This window comes from Coffea arabica, chromosome 2e (assembly GCF_036785885.1).
Source record: "Coffea arabica cultivar ET-39 chromosome 2e, Coffea Arabica ET-39 HiFi, whole genome shotgun sequence".
In the NCBI taxonomy this organism is placed as follows: Eukaryota; Viridiplantae; Streptophyta; class Magnoliopsida; order Gentianales; family Rubiaceae; genus Coffea; species Coffea arabica.
This window is the reverse complement of record NC_092313.1, coordinates 21,284,552-21,300,765: the sequence shown is the minus strand read 5'-3', so window position 1 is coordinate 21,300,765 and position 16,214 is coordinate 21,284,552. Positions and strand designations below refer to the sequence as shown.

General features: G+C 39.4%; 4 protein-coding genes across 5 annotated transcripts; 3 read left to right on the top strand and 1 right to left on the bottom strand.

Annotated features, from left to right (window-relative positions):
- The first annotated feature begins 916 nt into the window (after positions 1–916).
- On the top strand, positions 917–1,909 carry LOC140036152 (uncharacterized). The gene has a single exon (XM_072077450.1). The coding sequence runs from the start codon at positions 917–919 to the stop codon at positions 1,907–1,909; it is 993 nt and encodes a 330-aa protein (XP_071933551.1).
- Positions 1,910–2,387: 478 nt separating this feature from the next.
- On the top strand, positions 2,388–3,659 carry LOC140036151 (uncharacterized). Its single transcript, XM_072077449.1, has one exon. It carries the CDS (start codon positions 2,388–2,390, stop codon positions 3,657–3,659), a length of 1,272 nt encoding a protein of 423 aa, XP_071933550.1.
- Positions 3,660–5,031: 1,372 nt separating this feature from the next.
- On the top strand, positions 5,032–6,531 carry LOC113728772 (uncharacterized). Its single transcript, XM_027253136.2, has one exon. It carries the CDS (start codon positions 5,032–5,034, stop codon positions 6,529–6,531), a length of 1,500 nt encoding a protein of 499 aa, XP_027108937.2.
- A 108-nt stretch (positions 6,532–6,639) lies between these two features.
- On the bottom strand, positions 6,640–16,171 carry LOC140004389 (uncharacterized). 2 transcript variants are annotated; one of them, XM_072079902.1, is made up of 9 exons: positions 15,664–16,171; positions 14,353–14,490; positions 14,103–14,240; positions 13,742–13,900; positions 10,225–10,317; positions 9,814–9,930; positions 9,442–9,516; positions 9,056–9,279; positions 6,640–8,350 (listed from the first exon to the last, which is right to left on the bottom strand). In XM_072079902.1, the coding sequence occupies exons 1-9, from the start codon at positions 16,075–16,077 to the stop codon at positions 7,051–7,053; spliced, it is 2,658 nt and encodes an 885-aa protein (XP_071936003.1). In that variant the 5' UTR covers positions 16,078–16,171; the 3' UTR covers positions 6,640–7,050. The 2 variants fall into 2 exon arrangements, with proteins under 2 accessions (XP_071936003.1, XP_071936002.1); XM_072079901.1 differs by having other exon boundaries at positions 14,353–14,502; positions 15,664–16,170.
- Between the last annotated feature and the right edge of the window lie 43 nt (positions 16,172–16,214).

Here is a 16,214-nt window from a genome sequence, read left to right as displayed (position 1 = left end):
GTGATGCTACTAACAATTGTTTAAGAAGCCCAAGAAGTTACCAGTGCTCATTTCTGATCGCAGGTTTCAATTTCCCAACTTTCCTTATTTATTCTTTTTGTAAAGGTTACTATTGTTAGAAAATCTGGTTGTTACTACAGTATATATTCTGAAAGGGCAATCTGAGTTAACATATTCGTGGGGTTTTCAGAATCACAAATTTGAGATGAGATACTCGTTGAATAGGGACGCCTAGGATAATGCCACTCTTGAGAATTCTGAAATGAAGATAGATAGATGATCCGAGGACTACTCTCCAATAGTGAGAGCTTCTCTCTCTAGGAATGAGAGCTCCTCCCCTCGTTGTAGGAGGGTAAACCTGAAAACTCCCGCCAAATAACTAAAATCAAATTTTCGAATCCCAAAACACAACCTCCAATCTTTCAGTAGGTGAGAATGATCGAGCAAAGATCTCCAAAAGATTGTTACTTAGTCACCAGTACCTATTGAAAAAAGTGCCGTTTGTTCACATTATCAGATTCGGTTACAGACGGTGTTTCTCTTCTACCAAGACCAGTTTTTCTTTTCATGCAGCTGGAAACACAAGTAATGAACCATGAGCAGGAGGCAGAATCCATGTGCACATTGTTCAGAACTTGAATTTCCTCTTTCTGTGTAGAGGGGGGAGGGGGTTTCTTCTCTTTTCTCTGTTTTTCTTTCTTCTCTGTTTTTCTGTTTGTTGTCAAGTTTCGTTTTTTTTCTTTTTCTTTTCTTTTTTTTCTCTTAGATTGTCGGCTCTGTTTTCTTCTAATCTTTGGAAAAAAAGGTTTCCTCTTTCTGGTTTGTTTCAGGGGGTTTCTGCTTCCTCAACTGGTGGTGCAGGAGCTCTTAGATTCGAGAGATAGTACGGGGAACATCGTGAGCTGCCCATAAGAAGATGGAGGAAGTCCTTGTTAGTGCACTGAAAAGGTTTGATCTGTCAGAAACTGAGGTGGAAGGAATAGATCTGGAGGATGAGGACGTGGAGTTAAGCATACAAGACTGTAGGGGAAGCCTAGTGGGGAGAATAATGGGAGACAAGATTGCTAATTTTACAAGAGTCAAATACTTCACAAATCATGTCTGGGGGTATCCCAGAAACCTAAGAGTTACGGAAATAGGACCCAATGTCTTCCAGTTTCAGTTCGAGAAGGAAGCTGAAAGAGAAAGAGTGCTAAGAGGAGGACCATGGATCCTGGATAATCAGGTGTTAGTGATTAGAGAATGGAATGCAGGTTTTGAAAAGAAAATTGAGTGCTTCAGATTTTCACCCTTATGGATTCAGATATGGAATCTGCCAACCCACTGGATGAGCAGTGCAGCGGGAGTAAAGATCGGAAGGGTGTTTAGAAATGTAAAGGAAGTCATTATACCTCCTGGAGGGGGAAAAGAGGGAAGGCACATGAAGATACTGGCAGAGGTAGACCTATTACGACCTCTTATTAGAGGTACCACTGTTAAGCTTAATGAGGAAGTTGTTTGGGTAGAATTTAAGTATGAAAGATGTCCGGATTTCTGCTATAAATGTGGGATAATTGGACATGGAGATAAGGCGTGTAAACTGGAGATGAACTTGAAGCAGACGCACAAAGAGGCTCAGTTTGGTCCATGGATGAGAGCAGGAAACATTATGCTATCTCCAATTAGGGAGGGCCTTGGGAAGGAGATGGTGGTGAAAAACCATACCATAGGACAAGGGGAGGATAGAGTTCAAACAGTTAGGACAACGGAAGGTTTAGACTCAGGAAAGCAGATTGAAAAGAGAGGAATAACAGAAGGGGGAGGGAAAGGGGTTGGGGAAGAGAAAGAGGGAAAGATAGGGAAGGTAAGGGACAAAGGGGAGGAAATTGGGGAAGGAATTGTTAGAGGGGAAAGGGAGGGGGGATTTTGAAGGTGTCGCAGAAAGAAAAAATACAAAGGGTAGGAGGGAACGAGTTAACAAATAAGAATATGGATGAGGAGAATATAACTAGTGTGATGGAGAATAAAATGGAGATGGATGGGCAGGATGTGGAGGCGGGATCAGGAAACACATCTTCACCTGCACATATGGACATTACAAATGAGAGCATGGAAGGGGAAAACCAAGGAAAGCTGGTACTCATGACTAAGCAAGGAAAGGAAGAAAAAAGGAAACAACAAAGAGGATTTCACAGATCAAAAAGATCACCACTAAGGGAAATGAAGACAAACATCCAGGTGGTGGCAAAAGGAGGGAAAAGGAAAATATGTGGAACACGAGAGGTTGGGGTGCCAATGGAGGAGGATGACTGGGAGGAACCATTACAAAAACTACTCAAGAAGGAGGTCCAAAAGCTCAAAGAGCAAGGGGAATTGGAGGCTATCCCTGGAATGCCTCCACTATGCAAATGAAGACATTGGTGTGGAATTGTCGAGGTGTGGGAGGACCCTTGACAATTCCCCAACTAAAGGAGATGATATATCTCCACTTTCCAAGTATTGTGTTCCTGAGTGAAACAAAAAACAAGAAAACTGTGATGGAAAAAGTGAAGAGGCAACTGAAATTCGATCAATGTTATGTGGTAGAACCGGTAGGCAAGGCAGGAGGTCTAACTCTATTCTGGAAGGAGGAGGTGCAGGTGGAAAGTATTACTGATGGTAACTTCTTCATAGAGGTAAAAATAAAGGACCTGGAGGCAAAGTGTGAATGGTGGTTAGTGGGAGTGTATGCTAGTACTGATGAAAACATTAGAAAAGAGCAATGGAGAAAGATAGAGGAAAAAAAGAAAGATTGGGGGGATCTCTGGATCTTAGTGGGGGACTTTAATGATATAAGATCAGGGGAAGAAAAATGGGGGGGGAGAGTGAGAGCCGAGGGTAGTTACAGAGAGTTTAATAGGTTTATCAAGGAAAATGATTTGGTGGATATAGCTTTTGAAGGAAAACCATGGACATGGTGTAATCATTGGGAAGGGGAGGGAGAGGTGAGGGAGAGACTGGATAGATGTTTAGGTTCTGTGAACTGGTTCCAACTTTTTGCAAAGGCAGTTTGCATTCACCAAGAAACCGAAGCCTCAGATCACAGCTTTCTGATCCTGGACACTATTCCCAATCAGAGAAAAACAAAAAGAAGGTTTTACTTTGACCAAAGGTGGGCAAGAAATGGGGAAAGCAAAGGTATCATAGAGGCTGCATGGGGAAAGGAACAGAAGGGATCAAGAATGTTTAAAGTGATGAGGAAAATTAAAGAATGTCGAATGGCACTGTTGATATGGAACAGAAAGCTGAGGATGAACTCTGGGATGAAAATGGAACAGATTAAAAAGAAAATGCAGGAATTAAAAGTGTCAGATGGAGATGGGATACGAGGGCAGCTAGTGGATATGAAACTTCAACTCAGCAAAGCGTACAAAGAGGAAGAACTTTACTGGAGTCAGAAAGCAAGATGCAGGTGGCTGCAGGAAGGGGATAAAAACACTGCTTATTTCCATGCAAGTGTGATGGCCACAAGGAAAAAGAACAAAATCACAGCTTTACAGAGGAGCAATGGGGAATGGTGTGAAACTGAACAAGAAGTGACAAACGAAATTTGCAGCTATTACCAACAGCTGCTCACAACAGCAAATCCTGAACAGGAGCAAGATGTAACTCAAGGTGTTCCAAATACTATCTCAAGATAGATGAATGAGCAACTGATACAACCAGTGAAGGAAGAGGAAATCAAAAAAGCACTCTTTTCTATGCATCCTAATAAATCTCCTGGTACTGATGGTATGTCTCCGTTGTTCTTTCAAAATTATTGGAATATTGTTTGCATAGATGTGGTTAATGCAGTAACTAGTTTTTTCCATACGGGAAATATGCTGAGGGCGGCTAATGAAACTCTTATCACCCTGATTCCTAAGGTTGATAATCCTTTAAATTTGACTCAGTATAGGCCTATCAGCTTGTGTAATACCTTGTATAAAATCATTTCCAAAGTGCTGGCTAATAGGCTAAAGATTGTGCTAAACAAGTGTATCAGTGAGTCTCAATCTGCTTTTGTTCCTGGTAGGCAGATTATGGATAATGTCCTTATTGCTCAAGAAGTCATGCATTTTCTCAAAAACAAAAAAAAAGGGAGAGTAGGCTATATGGCTCTAAAGTTAGATATGTCTAAGGCTTACGATAGGGTGGAGTGGAAATTTGTAGGGAGAATGATGATGCGCATGGGCTTCTGTCCTATTTTTGTTCGATGGATTATGGCTTGTGTATCCTCTGTGTCATATTCTTTTAACCTGAATGGAGAAAGGGTGGGATATATCACAGCCAGCAGGGGGCTGAGACAAGGGGACCCCCTTTCTCCGTATCTCTTTCTAATTTGTGCAGAGGGACTTTCTTATATGATCAACAGGGAGATGAACCAAGGAAACATCACAGGAGTCAAAGTATGCAAAAATGAGCCCCAAATATCGCACCTATTTTTTGCGGATGATTCGGTAATTTGCTACAAAGCAACAGTTCAAGAGGCAAAGCAAATAAAGGAAATCTTACAGGCTTACTCAAAGGCGTCGGGGCAAGTGATCAATTGTGACAAATCAGCTGTGTACTTCAGCAGGAACACTACTAGACAGGCCAGAGTAGAGGTGTGTCAAGAGTTAGGGGACATGAGGGAAGCAAGCAGTGGTAGCTACCTGGGTCTGCCTATGGCAATAGGAAGGTCAAAGAACCAAGTTTTCGGGTACATCAAGAGCTCAATCATGAAAAAATTAAAAGGGTGGAAAAACAAAATGTTGAGTCCAGCTGGAAAAGAAGTCCTGATAAAGTCTGTGATTCAAGCTATGCCAAATTATGCCATGGCTTGCTTCAAGCTGCCGAAAGGATATATGCAAGTGCATAGCGAATTTCTGGTGGGGAAGTGGTCAACAAGACAGAAAAATGCATTGGTTAAGTTGGAAAAAATTATCAGAAGTTAAAGGAAAGGGGGGTTTGAGTTTTAGAGACCTGGAAGCTTTTAATGAAGCCTTACTTGCCAAGCAGCTTTGGAGAATACTAACTTCCCCAAATCTGCTAATGAGTAAAGTGCTCAGAGAAAAATATTTAAAAGACCCAAATGCGCTGGATAAAAACCCTCCACAATCAGCATCATGGTCATGGAAAAGTGTTCATAGCGCAGGGAGATTGATCCAGAGAGGCATGTGGAAAAGGATAGGAGATGGAAGTCAAGTGAACATTTGGAAGGACAGGTGGATAATAGGAACAAGAACAGGTACAGTAACAACAAGTCGTGCTCCAAACTGCCAGATTCAGACAGTGAACCAGCTAATAAAAAATGGAAGATGGAATGCAGAAATTATAAAGCAAATCCTCAATCCAGAGGATAGTATGAAGATCATCAGTATGCCACTCAGCTGTTTTAGAAGAAAAGACAGGCTATTCTGGAGCTTCTCCAAATCTGGGCAGTACACTGTGAAAACAGGATACGCAAATGTCGTGCAAGAAAGGAGCAATGAAATGAGAAGAGACAGGATAGGAGAAGAAACAAGTTGGGAAATCAGAAAGCATAGCTTTTGGAAACGCTTCTGGAAACTGAACTTGAAACATAAGCTGAAGCTTTTCATCTGGAGGAGTTTGCAAAACAGCTTAGCCACCAAGGAGACAATCTATAACAGAACAGGCAAAGGTGACAGGATATGTAGTGGGTGTGGGGAGGATGTAGAAACTATGGAGCATATGTTTTTCAAATGCCCGATAGCTCAAACAGTGTGGAAGATAGCACCAGTGAGATGGGATGGGTTGCAAGACCTTCAAAATAACCTGTGGAGATGGTGGGAGGCAGTCTCACAAACTGAGAAAATGGAAAAAGGAAAGGAAAGAATCTGCTTAACAGCAAACATACTGTGGCAAATATGGAAGTCACGGAACAAGGCCCAATTTGAAAATGAAAAAGGAGAAGCAAGGAAAATAATTGGGAAGGCACAACAGGAGTGGACTGAATATGAGGAGGTGATAGGAAGAGAAAGGAAGGATAGGGAAGGAGGAATAGGGTCAGATCAGCAGAGAAGGGTTAGGGAGTCACCAAAAGAAGGTATCATAAGAATTCACACGGACGCGGCTATAAGTGCAAAGCTGATCAGAACAGGAAAGGGGATAATAGCTAGGCACTGGACAGGAGAGATATTGAGGGCAAGAGGAGTAATGGAGATGAAAATAGGAGAGGCACTAATGGAAGAAGCCTTAACCATTAGAATGGCACTCCAGATGGCAAGGCGAGCAGGATGGGGAAAGATAGAAGTAATGTCAGATTGTAAAACAGCAGTCGACATGATCACAAGCAACAATGTACAGGAAGGTCTTATAGCAACCATCTTGGAAGACATTGAGGATCTAATCAAAGGTTTTGATTTTTGCACAGTCCTTTGGGTACCTAGATCAGCTAATGTAGGAAGTCATAGGCTAGCACAATTTGCAACAAAGCTAGTTAATGACATTGACTGGGAAAACAACTTCCCAATGTGGCTTATAGAAGCAGCCAACAAAGATTGGAGGGCTGAGGCCACCTTTTGTAATTAAGTTCTTGTAGTATCAAGTTTAATCTATAAAATGACATTTAACGTTTGTTGAAAAAAAAAAAAAGATACTCGTTGAATAGGAACTTTCAAAGATAGAGGAAAGACAGAATTCGCAGATCAAGCAGCTCAAATATTTGTAAACTTTGGGTTAGAGGATACAAGCATCCGTACAGATTTTAACTCGAAGAGAATAAACTTTGCATCAAAACTAGTGACCAACAGGCCAGGCCGCTTGCATGACATCTACATTGACAAGTTCTTGAAGCCTCCCACTACCAGCATAAGAGAGAGGAGGTTCTGAAGCCAATGGCCCTATATTGAAGGGTCAACGTGGTAGTATGGACTTAGAATATCTTCATTTATCCCAAAAATCGAGCTTCCCGCAGCACCACAGACAATACTCTCTTGAAGATGTTCAAAGCCTGGGTATGAACTGGTAATCTCGTCTTCCTTTGCATGGATCACCTTGCCATTAGCTTCAACAACCATGCCATCCTTTCGAGATTAGTCCAAATTTTCATCAGTCCCTCTCCCTCGAATAAGATTTCCTTTTCTGGTTGCTTGACCTGCTCTTTCTAGAGTGCTTGTCAACATTCTGATCATGTGACCCAGACCTGCCATGAGATTTTCTTCTATGTTCATGGTGCTCTCTTGTATCGAGTTTTTCAGGTTCCCAGTGGCCTCCTTTGTCAATGTCCTCATGATGCTCACCAGCATAATCACATTTTCTGGTTTTTCTACTTGAATGGTTATGCTTATGGTATTCTCTCGCATCAACCATTTCAGGTTCCCAGCAGCCTCTTTTGTCAATGTCCTCATCGTGCTTATCAGCGTAATCAGCTTTGCTGGTCTTTCTACCAGAACGGTTGTGTTTGTGGTGTTCTCTTGAATCAACTTTTTCAGTTTCCAAGTGGCCTCTTTCGTCAATGTTCTCATCAGCATAATCAGCATAATCAGCTTTTCTGGTCTTTCTACTCGAATGGTTATGCCTATGGTGTTCTCTTGTATCATCTTTGTCAATTTCACGGCGGCCTCTTGTGTCACTATCCTCGTCCTCATCAGAATAATCGTCTCCTCTGGTCTTCCTTTTACAAGAGCTAGTACGTCTCCAGCCTCTCTGAAGATTGGGTTTAGCATGTTCAGATCCATTCTCGTCATACTTGTCATGTAAACTTTTCCCTGATTCCTGGAGATCACTAGAAAATCCTGCAGCTTCATCTACACGTGCCGATGATTTTCTTGTTTGCACACGGCGACTCTCTATGATCCAATCGGACCAGTCTCCAGCGGAATCACTATCTGAGGCTCCCCTCCTATACAAAAGGTCTCGTGAGGATATACAGTCTTTATTCTCGTGTGAAAAGTCCCGGCCAGAATCAGTATAAGCGGATGCTTCCTTATTGCAATCACTATCATTTGCAGTTCCAGATAACGCATGATTTTTTCTTGAGATCTTTTCTGGAATTTTGCGCTTGTCAATTTCTCGACAATCATGTGATTGTGACCTTCTCCTAAAGGGGCTTCTGGAGCTTTCTCTTGTGTTTCTTGTGCTGTAATAGTACCCATCAGCATCTTTTTCTTCATCCAACCAAGCTCTATCGAATTCCCTCTCATATTGTCCTCTCTTGCCACGCTGATGGCTTCGGGATTGTCTTTCCTCTTCATATTCTCTTTCATCAGGAACCTCCAGCCTCTTTGTGTCATCACTCCTGTACCTTTTGCTGTATTTACTCCTCCTAAACTTGTCTTCTTTGTAATTATCTCTTGGACTACTGTTTGAAGATTTTATTTCTCTAGACAAAGATCTTCGAGAGCGGTATCTGATAACATATTCAAACTTTGTCAGAGGGCAAATAACTAAACTCGAAATTAACACATAAACCAAATAAATTCTATCAAGATAAAATTCGTACCCCAACAAGATAGAACTGCCACAGTTGTCATGACAGGGTCACATATATGGTTATGCTTAACAAGAGGCACAAGTGGATGACATGTACTTGCACTAGTCATATACAACGGAAAATATTATGAGCAATTTAACAAAGAAAGACTGATCATGCTAGTTCCGTTTGACCTTTGTCATTCTCTTTATGGAAACAGAAAAAACCAGGAATGAATCTAACAATGAAAGACTGGTCCATGCTAGTTGCCTATGGATTTTGTCACTCTTTAAAGAAAGAGAAAACGCAAGTAATGCATTTTCTGCTGCCTATATTCCACAACCTGGCCTTAAATTTTTTTTTGGAGGAGAAAGAGAGGGGGGGGGGGGGTTGTATTGAAAATACCATTTCAACAAAATAAATAAAAAGAAGCAGGGTGTATCTTTATAGCTCCAACAATAAAAAAGGGGGAAAGTTGAAAAATGGAAATTGACCAATCAGGGAGTGAACAACAACCAGCAGGCAAAAGTTTCTTAAGATTAGTGGGCTAAACAGACTCAACAAAATATGTCCATTGAGAACAGCAAATTCAACTCTCCCAATAACAATATCAAATGCTATCTATAGCGACAACATACACACCTTTCTTCATCAGCTATCAAACTTTTGCTGGAGTTCCTACGTTGTCCTTTGGTTTCTTGTTCAACCCATTTGTCATACCCAGACTCGTGTGAATAACCAAACAAAGCAGCCATCCTTTTCACCCAATACTTTGGGGGTGGTTTCTCCCAATCAGCCCACTCATAATCCCCACCAGGATTGCGGAAACAATGAATGAAATTACATGCAGTCCCACGAGAACATGTCTAACAAAAGAAAAGATGTTACATGAGATGACAAGTTGCAGAGAAAACAACTTACATGAGATGACAAGTTACAGAAAATGCCACAACTTTATAAATGAAATGTCTTATGATAACTGATACCCTAAAAGGTTCTGCATTTGCTTCAGATATTATTAGCAATACCTTGAGCTTTGACTTCATATACTCTCCGCAAATGGCAACTTTCCATCTTGTTACACCAACAAACTCACAATTCACCTAAGAAAAAAAGAAAGCTTGAGAATTTTACCATGTAAGAAGTGGAAACACAGTATTCATGTATTGGCACATAAAACACTAATACAGATAGTTGTTTTCTCCTAAAAATTTATAAATGATCTAAGACAAAGGAGATATTTATATCTCCCTCCAATATATTCGACCATAAGATCATATGAAGACCGATGATATTCCGGTTGGCTCCCATCATTTTATATAAAAAAAGAAAATCAGTCAACTGCAAAGCATGGACCAACATTTTTTCTAGTCTAGTTAAGAAAATCCCCAAGGCAATACCTGTTTGCCAGCAAAATAACGGCCATTGATAAAACGGCGGGCAAGAACTGCAGAATCCAACTCTCGGTAGTGTACGTAGACATTCCCTCGCAAATGATATGAACCATTCCTGCAAACCTACATATATTGCAAAAGGTATGTTCTTGGACTCAAGGACATAAATAAGCAAAAACAAGCTCTATTTCATCTAAAAGAAGACAACATCTCAATGCTTTTCTGCATTTCACTCCTACATCTAGGAAAAGATTTTCATGTCAGCACTAGAGAGGAAAAATTAAACACTGCACCCTTCTTCCAAATTCCACAAATCAGGAACTTCATTCATGCAATGTGATTTACTACTAAAACTACAGCACAATTATTGCCAAAACCTAGGCTACCAGAACAAACTCCATTTTGGCTGATGCATACCTTGAAGTTAACTATTTCTCCAAATTTCAGAAACTCTGTATGCACATCCTCATAAAATTCTTCATAAGAACGCTCAACCTCCTCCTCAGTATACTGCCCAAAAAAAAAAAAGTACAAAAAGGGATTCATAGCATAAACATAAGAAAAGCCCAAAAAAATAAAGAGAAATATCAGTAGTAAAAACAAGTCACACAATTGTTGCTGATAAGGTAAAGCAGGGCATGACGTGATTGAAAAATTGAAACAAGATTTTGTAACCATATTTCAACTTCCATGAACATCAAAAACAGCATTTATACAGAAACAGTGATTCCAGTCAGCACCTACAAGCATATTAGGAGTTTAACAAGTTTTACATGTGCTTACACACTACTTCACCATTGGATGTAAAGAAGTCATACTCCTTTAAGCCTAAACATATTGACATACACTTTCAAGTACAAGTGAAATCCGATGGTTTACATTGCAACCAAGAGAACAGAGAAGCATCTTAATTTCTGAACAAACACAACAACTCACAAACTTATAATGCATAAAGATAGCCCACATTCATTTAATTGCCTGATATTCTGGTGGAGCTAGTAAATCCCCACCAGATAAGAACTTGAAGCCTTCTTTAACATACTGATAACACATGTAGAACAAAGCTAGATCGAGATGTTGCATGGATTTAGAATATTAAAAAGACACATTAAACTTCAAACATGTGGTGCTTCATTAGAAAGCAATCTTAGGGGTTGTGTATCAACAACCCAAAAAAAGAGGTCAGAACTGCTACAATAAATGTGCAAAGAAGAAACAGACAAGTCAAATATTTACAGAGATAATTCCCATACATTCAATTAATGCAACATGGAAAGTTGGAAAATGAGCAAACAAAATATAACTAACCCTGATATTTGGTATTAGCAAGTACCACACCAAGCATGTCTCAATTTAATCAATTTTTACATGCACATGTACTTCTTATTTTGTTGGCAGGAGAAAAGGGTGGTTTCTTGTTAGATACTACAGTAAACGGTTCAATCTCCAATGTTTCACCATATAAAAAAAGGCAAGGGAATAAAATGCATATCATAACATTTCATCATTTGTGAATTAAGCTAGTCTAGAAAAGCTTTTTACTTGAGACAACAAGATAATCTGAAAAGCTCAACCCAATTTCCTTTCTTGTAAATATATTTAATTAGACCCTTTATACTTTTCACCTCTCCTCCACAACCTATACCCGGAGTAGAGAATTTTGCTACTTCCTATTTTGCCCTCCCCCCATCCCCCCAAAAACAAAAAAAAAGAGGAAATAACCCCCAATCCATCTAGCAACAATGCTGTAAACTTTTGTGAATGATACACTATTCTGAAGTTAGAATTTTGACCTAATACAAGGAAATCCTTCAGCAATAGCTTTTTTTTTTTTTTTATCACATGTGACATTCAACAAAAAACAAAATATGCTTTCCACTTACAGTCAAGATTGTGTAACTCCCTTCCTCTAGTACAAGTCTGCATAATTCTAAATGCTGTAATTTTCTCAAGCCGCATTTTAGGAACTAGCCAAACTTATTTGGGAGGAGATCGGCTTCCCAAAGTGCTAGTATTTGTTAAGAGAAACCGAATTCACAGATGCATAACAATCACATGGTTCATGAGCAATCTCAATAAGTACAACACAACCATCTTAAATCTTTAGAAGAAGAATATAGGCTAAAAGTTACATGGTTCTTAAGCAATCTCGAGCAGCAGAGAGCAGCCATCTTAAATCTTCAGAAGTGGAATATAGGCATAACAAAGAGTTAAAGAATACATTACTTTCCATTTTTTTCCATATTCTTTTTCTCCAGCTAGAAAAACTAAAATCATTTTTTTGGTCAGTTGAAATAGAGACAGTATTAAGGGACCATTATCTACATTAATTTGACTAGCAATCGAATAATTGCATGCTACTATTCAAAAGCAACAGCAAGGTAGAAACAGTGACTTGACACCAATCAAATTGAACAAACAACAATTCCATCCAATAATAATTCAAGCTTGTGTAGGATACAGATTGGAAATCTTTCAGCTCCAACCAAGCAAGGCATGAGCATGCACCTCCATCAACATGGAGCAGAACCTCTGTAATAATCTGAGTTAAAGAATACAACAAGACAACCTACATAGTGTAATTCACATCAAGGTCTGTACCAAATAACTATACACAACAACAAGCCAAATGCTCCTCTAACTCGAAGATAGTAAACCCCCCCCCCCCAAACAAAGGGGGGCCCATTGGAGAAAAGAAAACAGAAATCCTGAAATGCTTAGAAGTTAAGGTAATCAATCACCAGAAGACCACAGCAATTATAATAAGCAAGATTAAAAAAAACTCGGTTGGGGGGGGGGGGGTTCACTGCATAGGATAAACTAGGGACAATAATAATATGTTGACCATCTTTTAAGAACATAGCCAGTAAAGCTCGTAAACTTGAGAATAGCAATCAGGATACAAGTACAGCAAGAGAAACTTAGGAAAAGAACATCCAAGTTAAGTCTGCCATTTATTCAGAATATTGACACAGGAAACAAAGAGCCTCAAATGGATACAGAAAATGTCCAAAGGGAAAATTATTCCAATACTTGGTGCATTAACACCTACTGTTAACATATAGAGGCAAGAAGTCTCTCCAATGAAACCAATAAAAAAAAAACCTTTTGTATAAATAATGCCGTTACAGACAACTTATTTTTTTCAGAAATACAATTAATTGGAAGTACTTTCCTAACAAAATTTTACATTTTTCCCCACTGGAGTAAGTTATCTAAACAGCCAGCAAGAAGTACAAGAAGCATCCATTCACAAGGAAACTCATACACACCGTATGACATCAAAACACAGTGTACCTCCTCATAGGAATTTCATAGAAACAAAAAACAAACACTAGAAACTTTGCCAGATAATTATCAAAATGCACCAAAAGCACGTCAAACTTATCATGTTCCAAACGAGGGATACATGACCCTTTACACTGTTAAACAGAAATTACCTCCTCTTTGTTGGTAACAAAAGGAACATGCAATACACAAAGTTCTGCATAAACTAATTAGCAAGGACTTAGATTTTCTGTAGCCCTACATAAAGAAAGAGATCGTCTCTGTGTTCAGTTTGCCAAGTTACCATTGGAACATTCTCCATTTTCTACTAGACTACACCAGAATATGAAGTTAAATGAAATAAACCTCCACTTTCTGTTCTCACCTAAGACACAAGTAACAATAACTATGTGTATTTAAGTTTAACAACATGTTGACCAGAACTATACTAATAATAATGACCGACTTTGCATGGAAAGAATGAAAGGCTGTGGCCAGCCTAAAAATCTGGCCCCAATCCATCAAAAGTAGGCTCCTGACTTCAGAATACGAGAAACAAGTTTGACATGTAATTGCTATCAAAATGCTAAGATACAAAATAACCAATAGTTGAAGTATTGAAGTAGTTCAAAGACAAGAACAGGATACTAGTCACTTCTTAACAGACCTCAAGCCCCTCGTCGTGCTCCCAGGCAAGGCCAGGTCCATTGTACATATTCTTGATGAGCAACGTACAAGATATTTCAGGGTAAAAGTGAACTCTGCTGCATCGAGACCCAAAACGACAGGCCCCTGTTTTCAGGTGGAATGGACAATGGGCTTTGTCCTGCCATACACCCAGCAAACAAAAAGAGAAAAAGGTATGACTTTCCTCACCAAAAAATAAAATTGAGGAAAGCTAACACAGAAATCACTTTGTAAACAAAAGATAAGGCTTGCCTACACAAATATCAAAAAATCATGTAATCAGACAAAAATGGAGTGAGCAATGGAAGCAGTAACAAAGAGCAAAGACAAAGAAAGTGTACCTGTTCAGTCCCAAAGTTTGGAATTTGCTGAGCAACATTCTCCAACAACTGTTGAGCTGATACGGTTGATGAACTCTTGAAATCAGCAAAAGCTTCAGATTGCGGAGGAAGAGGATTTGATGTTGGTCTATCAGGATCCTGCAATATAACCTTGTCTAAAATGTGTTGCCATAGAGGCAAGGGACAAGAATATATACATAAAAAGTGGAGTAATCTGGAAGTAGAATTTGGACAAATCAGTTAGCAATACCTCTTCCCATTTCTGTTCAGCATCCTTCTTTTTCATTTTGACTTTATTCTTCTTGACAATTATCTCATTTCCCTGCCAAATAATTTCTGGAAGGCCCTCCTCTATATATTCCCACTCGTCTTCACCATTTGCCTCAGTCTCAAGTCCAACCTGTTATACATGTGTAAGACACACTAGAGGAGTTATTGTACATTTAAATGTATCTTGCACACAGAGGGCGAGGGGGGAATTTTCTAGAAGACCCTTAACTTGCATCAAACGATTGCAACTAGTAGACTATTTACCACAATTGCAACTGCTAGACAATTTTCTGATTCTTAAAGATGTTAAGGCTGCAACATGCTAACCTGATAAGGGACTCATATTCAATTGTGAACCTGAGGTATTACTAAAATTCAGGACAAATAGTTACAGTGCAATAGGGCATGAATCTAAAAGAAAAGTCGGAAAAAAGAGTACTTAAGAAAATGATAAGCACGTAATAGATAGAATGTTGCCATTACCTTTTTGATATATGATCTATAGAGAAAAAAGTAGTACTATTCTATTATTCCAAACTTTTTAAGGGAATTGGCAAAAATTTGGCATGTCCAAAGTAACAAAAATGCAACCTATTCTTTAAGTTAAGTTTGATAACTAGCTACCTATGAGACTCAAACTTACAATTTCAGATAAAAATATCCAGAAAGTTTCCATCACGCTACTAGCAGGCAATGTTGGAAAACAGAAAAACCACAAGCACGCAACCAAATCCTTCCAAGACATGGGGTCTAAATAGTTCTTTATATAGATAAAAACAAATAAGAGCACAAAAACATCATCAAACGAGAATCACCGCAATGAATAAAATTAACACTTAAAACTCATCATCACAAGTTTCCGTGTCCGTGAGCTTATTAGCTCCATCACCAATTCTACCACGCCATACGAGCATGTGTGGAATAAATTTATTTTCTCTTTTTTCCTACGACATAATGATTCTGACAGTTACACCGTCTTCCTCATTCTGGATTCAACGGGTAAGGAAAGAGGAGGCACTTACACCTCCGGTAAGGCCAGTAAGGGATCAACCTGGTTTGCGCACCTTAATACCTCAACTGAGGCATCTTTACCAGATTTGAGATACTCAAACACATATTCTTTACGCAAATCATCAAAATCAAAAACAAATTTCGCGGTAAACCATAAGTATTCCACAAACTAATTAGCGAGTTCATTATAAGCAACCAGTATATATCTCTTCATGAAAAATTAATACCTAAGATTGATGTAGTAGCGCATTTCGGACAAAGGCAAATGAAAAAAGTGAACCTGATTCTCTTTTAATTTTAGTTCTTCTTCTGTCATTATTCTTCTTTGCTCCTCTTCTTCTTCTTCCTGAGCTTTTTTCCGAGCCAAGGCTTCAAGGAACAGCCGTTCTCTCTCCTCGAATTCTCTCCTTTCCCTTTCTACCCTCTCCCTCTCTCTCTCCTCTTCGAGCTGAAGACGGAGCTGCTCCTCAGGATCGTTTAGTCGAGCTTCCTCTTCTTGCCGCTCCTTCTCTGCTGCCTCCTTCCTCTTCTGCTTCCTCTTCTCCTTCTTCGACGCCTTCCTTTTTTCCTTCCGGCAAATGCTGGCCACCGCCGCAGCCGAGCTCGGCTCACTCATTGAACAACCATCTTTTATTCCTTCTTCCCCTTGCTCCTGTTCTTCTTCCGCCATTGCCAATTCGATTCTTTCAGTCATCGCAGCACTCTAGGGTTCTGTTGTCGGTGGTGAAAATTAGCAATCCACAGTTGTTTGAATTTGTATAAATTTAAAGGGTCTTCCGATTTATACGCATTTGTACTTTTTTTTTTGGGTGAAAAGGGCATAAAACACTT

Coding starts and splice junctions, on each gene's coding strand:
- LOC140004389 (XM_072079901.1), bottom strand. CDS start 16,077: ATGACTGAAAGAATCGAATTGGCAATGGCGGAAGAAGAACAGGAGCAA. Junction 14,503..15,663: donor TAAAATTAAAAGAGAATCAG/GTTCACTTTTTT, acceptor CATGTATAACAG/GTTGGACTTGAGACTGAGGC. Junction 14,241..14,352: donor CTGAACAGAAATGGGAAGAG/GTATTGCTAACT, acceptor GTTATATTGCAG/GATCCTGATAGACCAACATC.
- LOC140036151 (XM_072077449.1), top strand. CDS start 2,388: ATGAAGACATTGGTGTGGAATTGTCGAGGTGTGGGAGGACCCTTGACA.
- LOC113728772 (XM_027253136.2), top strand. CDS start 5,032: ATGAGTAAAGTGCTCAGAGAAAAATATTTAAAAGACCCAAATGCGCTG.
- LOC140036152 (XM_072077450.1), top strand. CDS start 917: ATGGAGGAAGTCCTTGTTAGTGCACTGAAAAGGTTTGATCTGTCAGAA.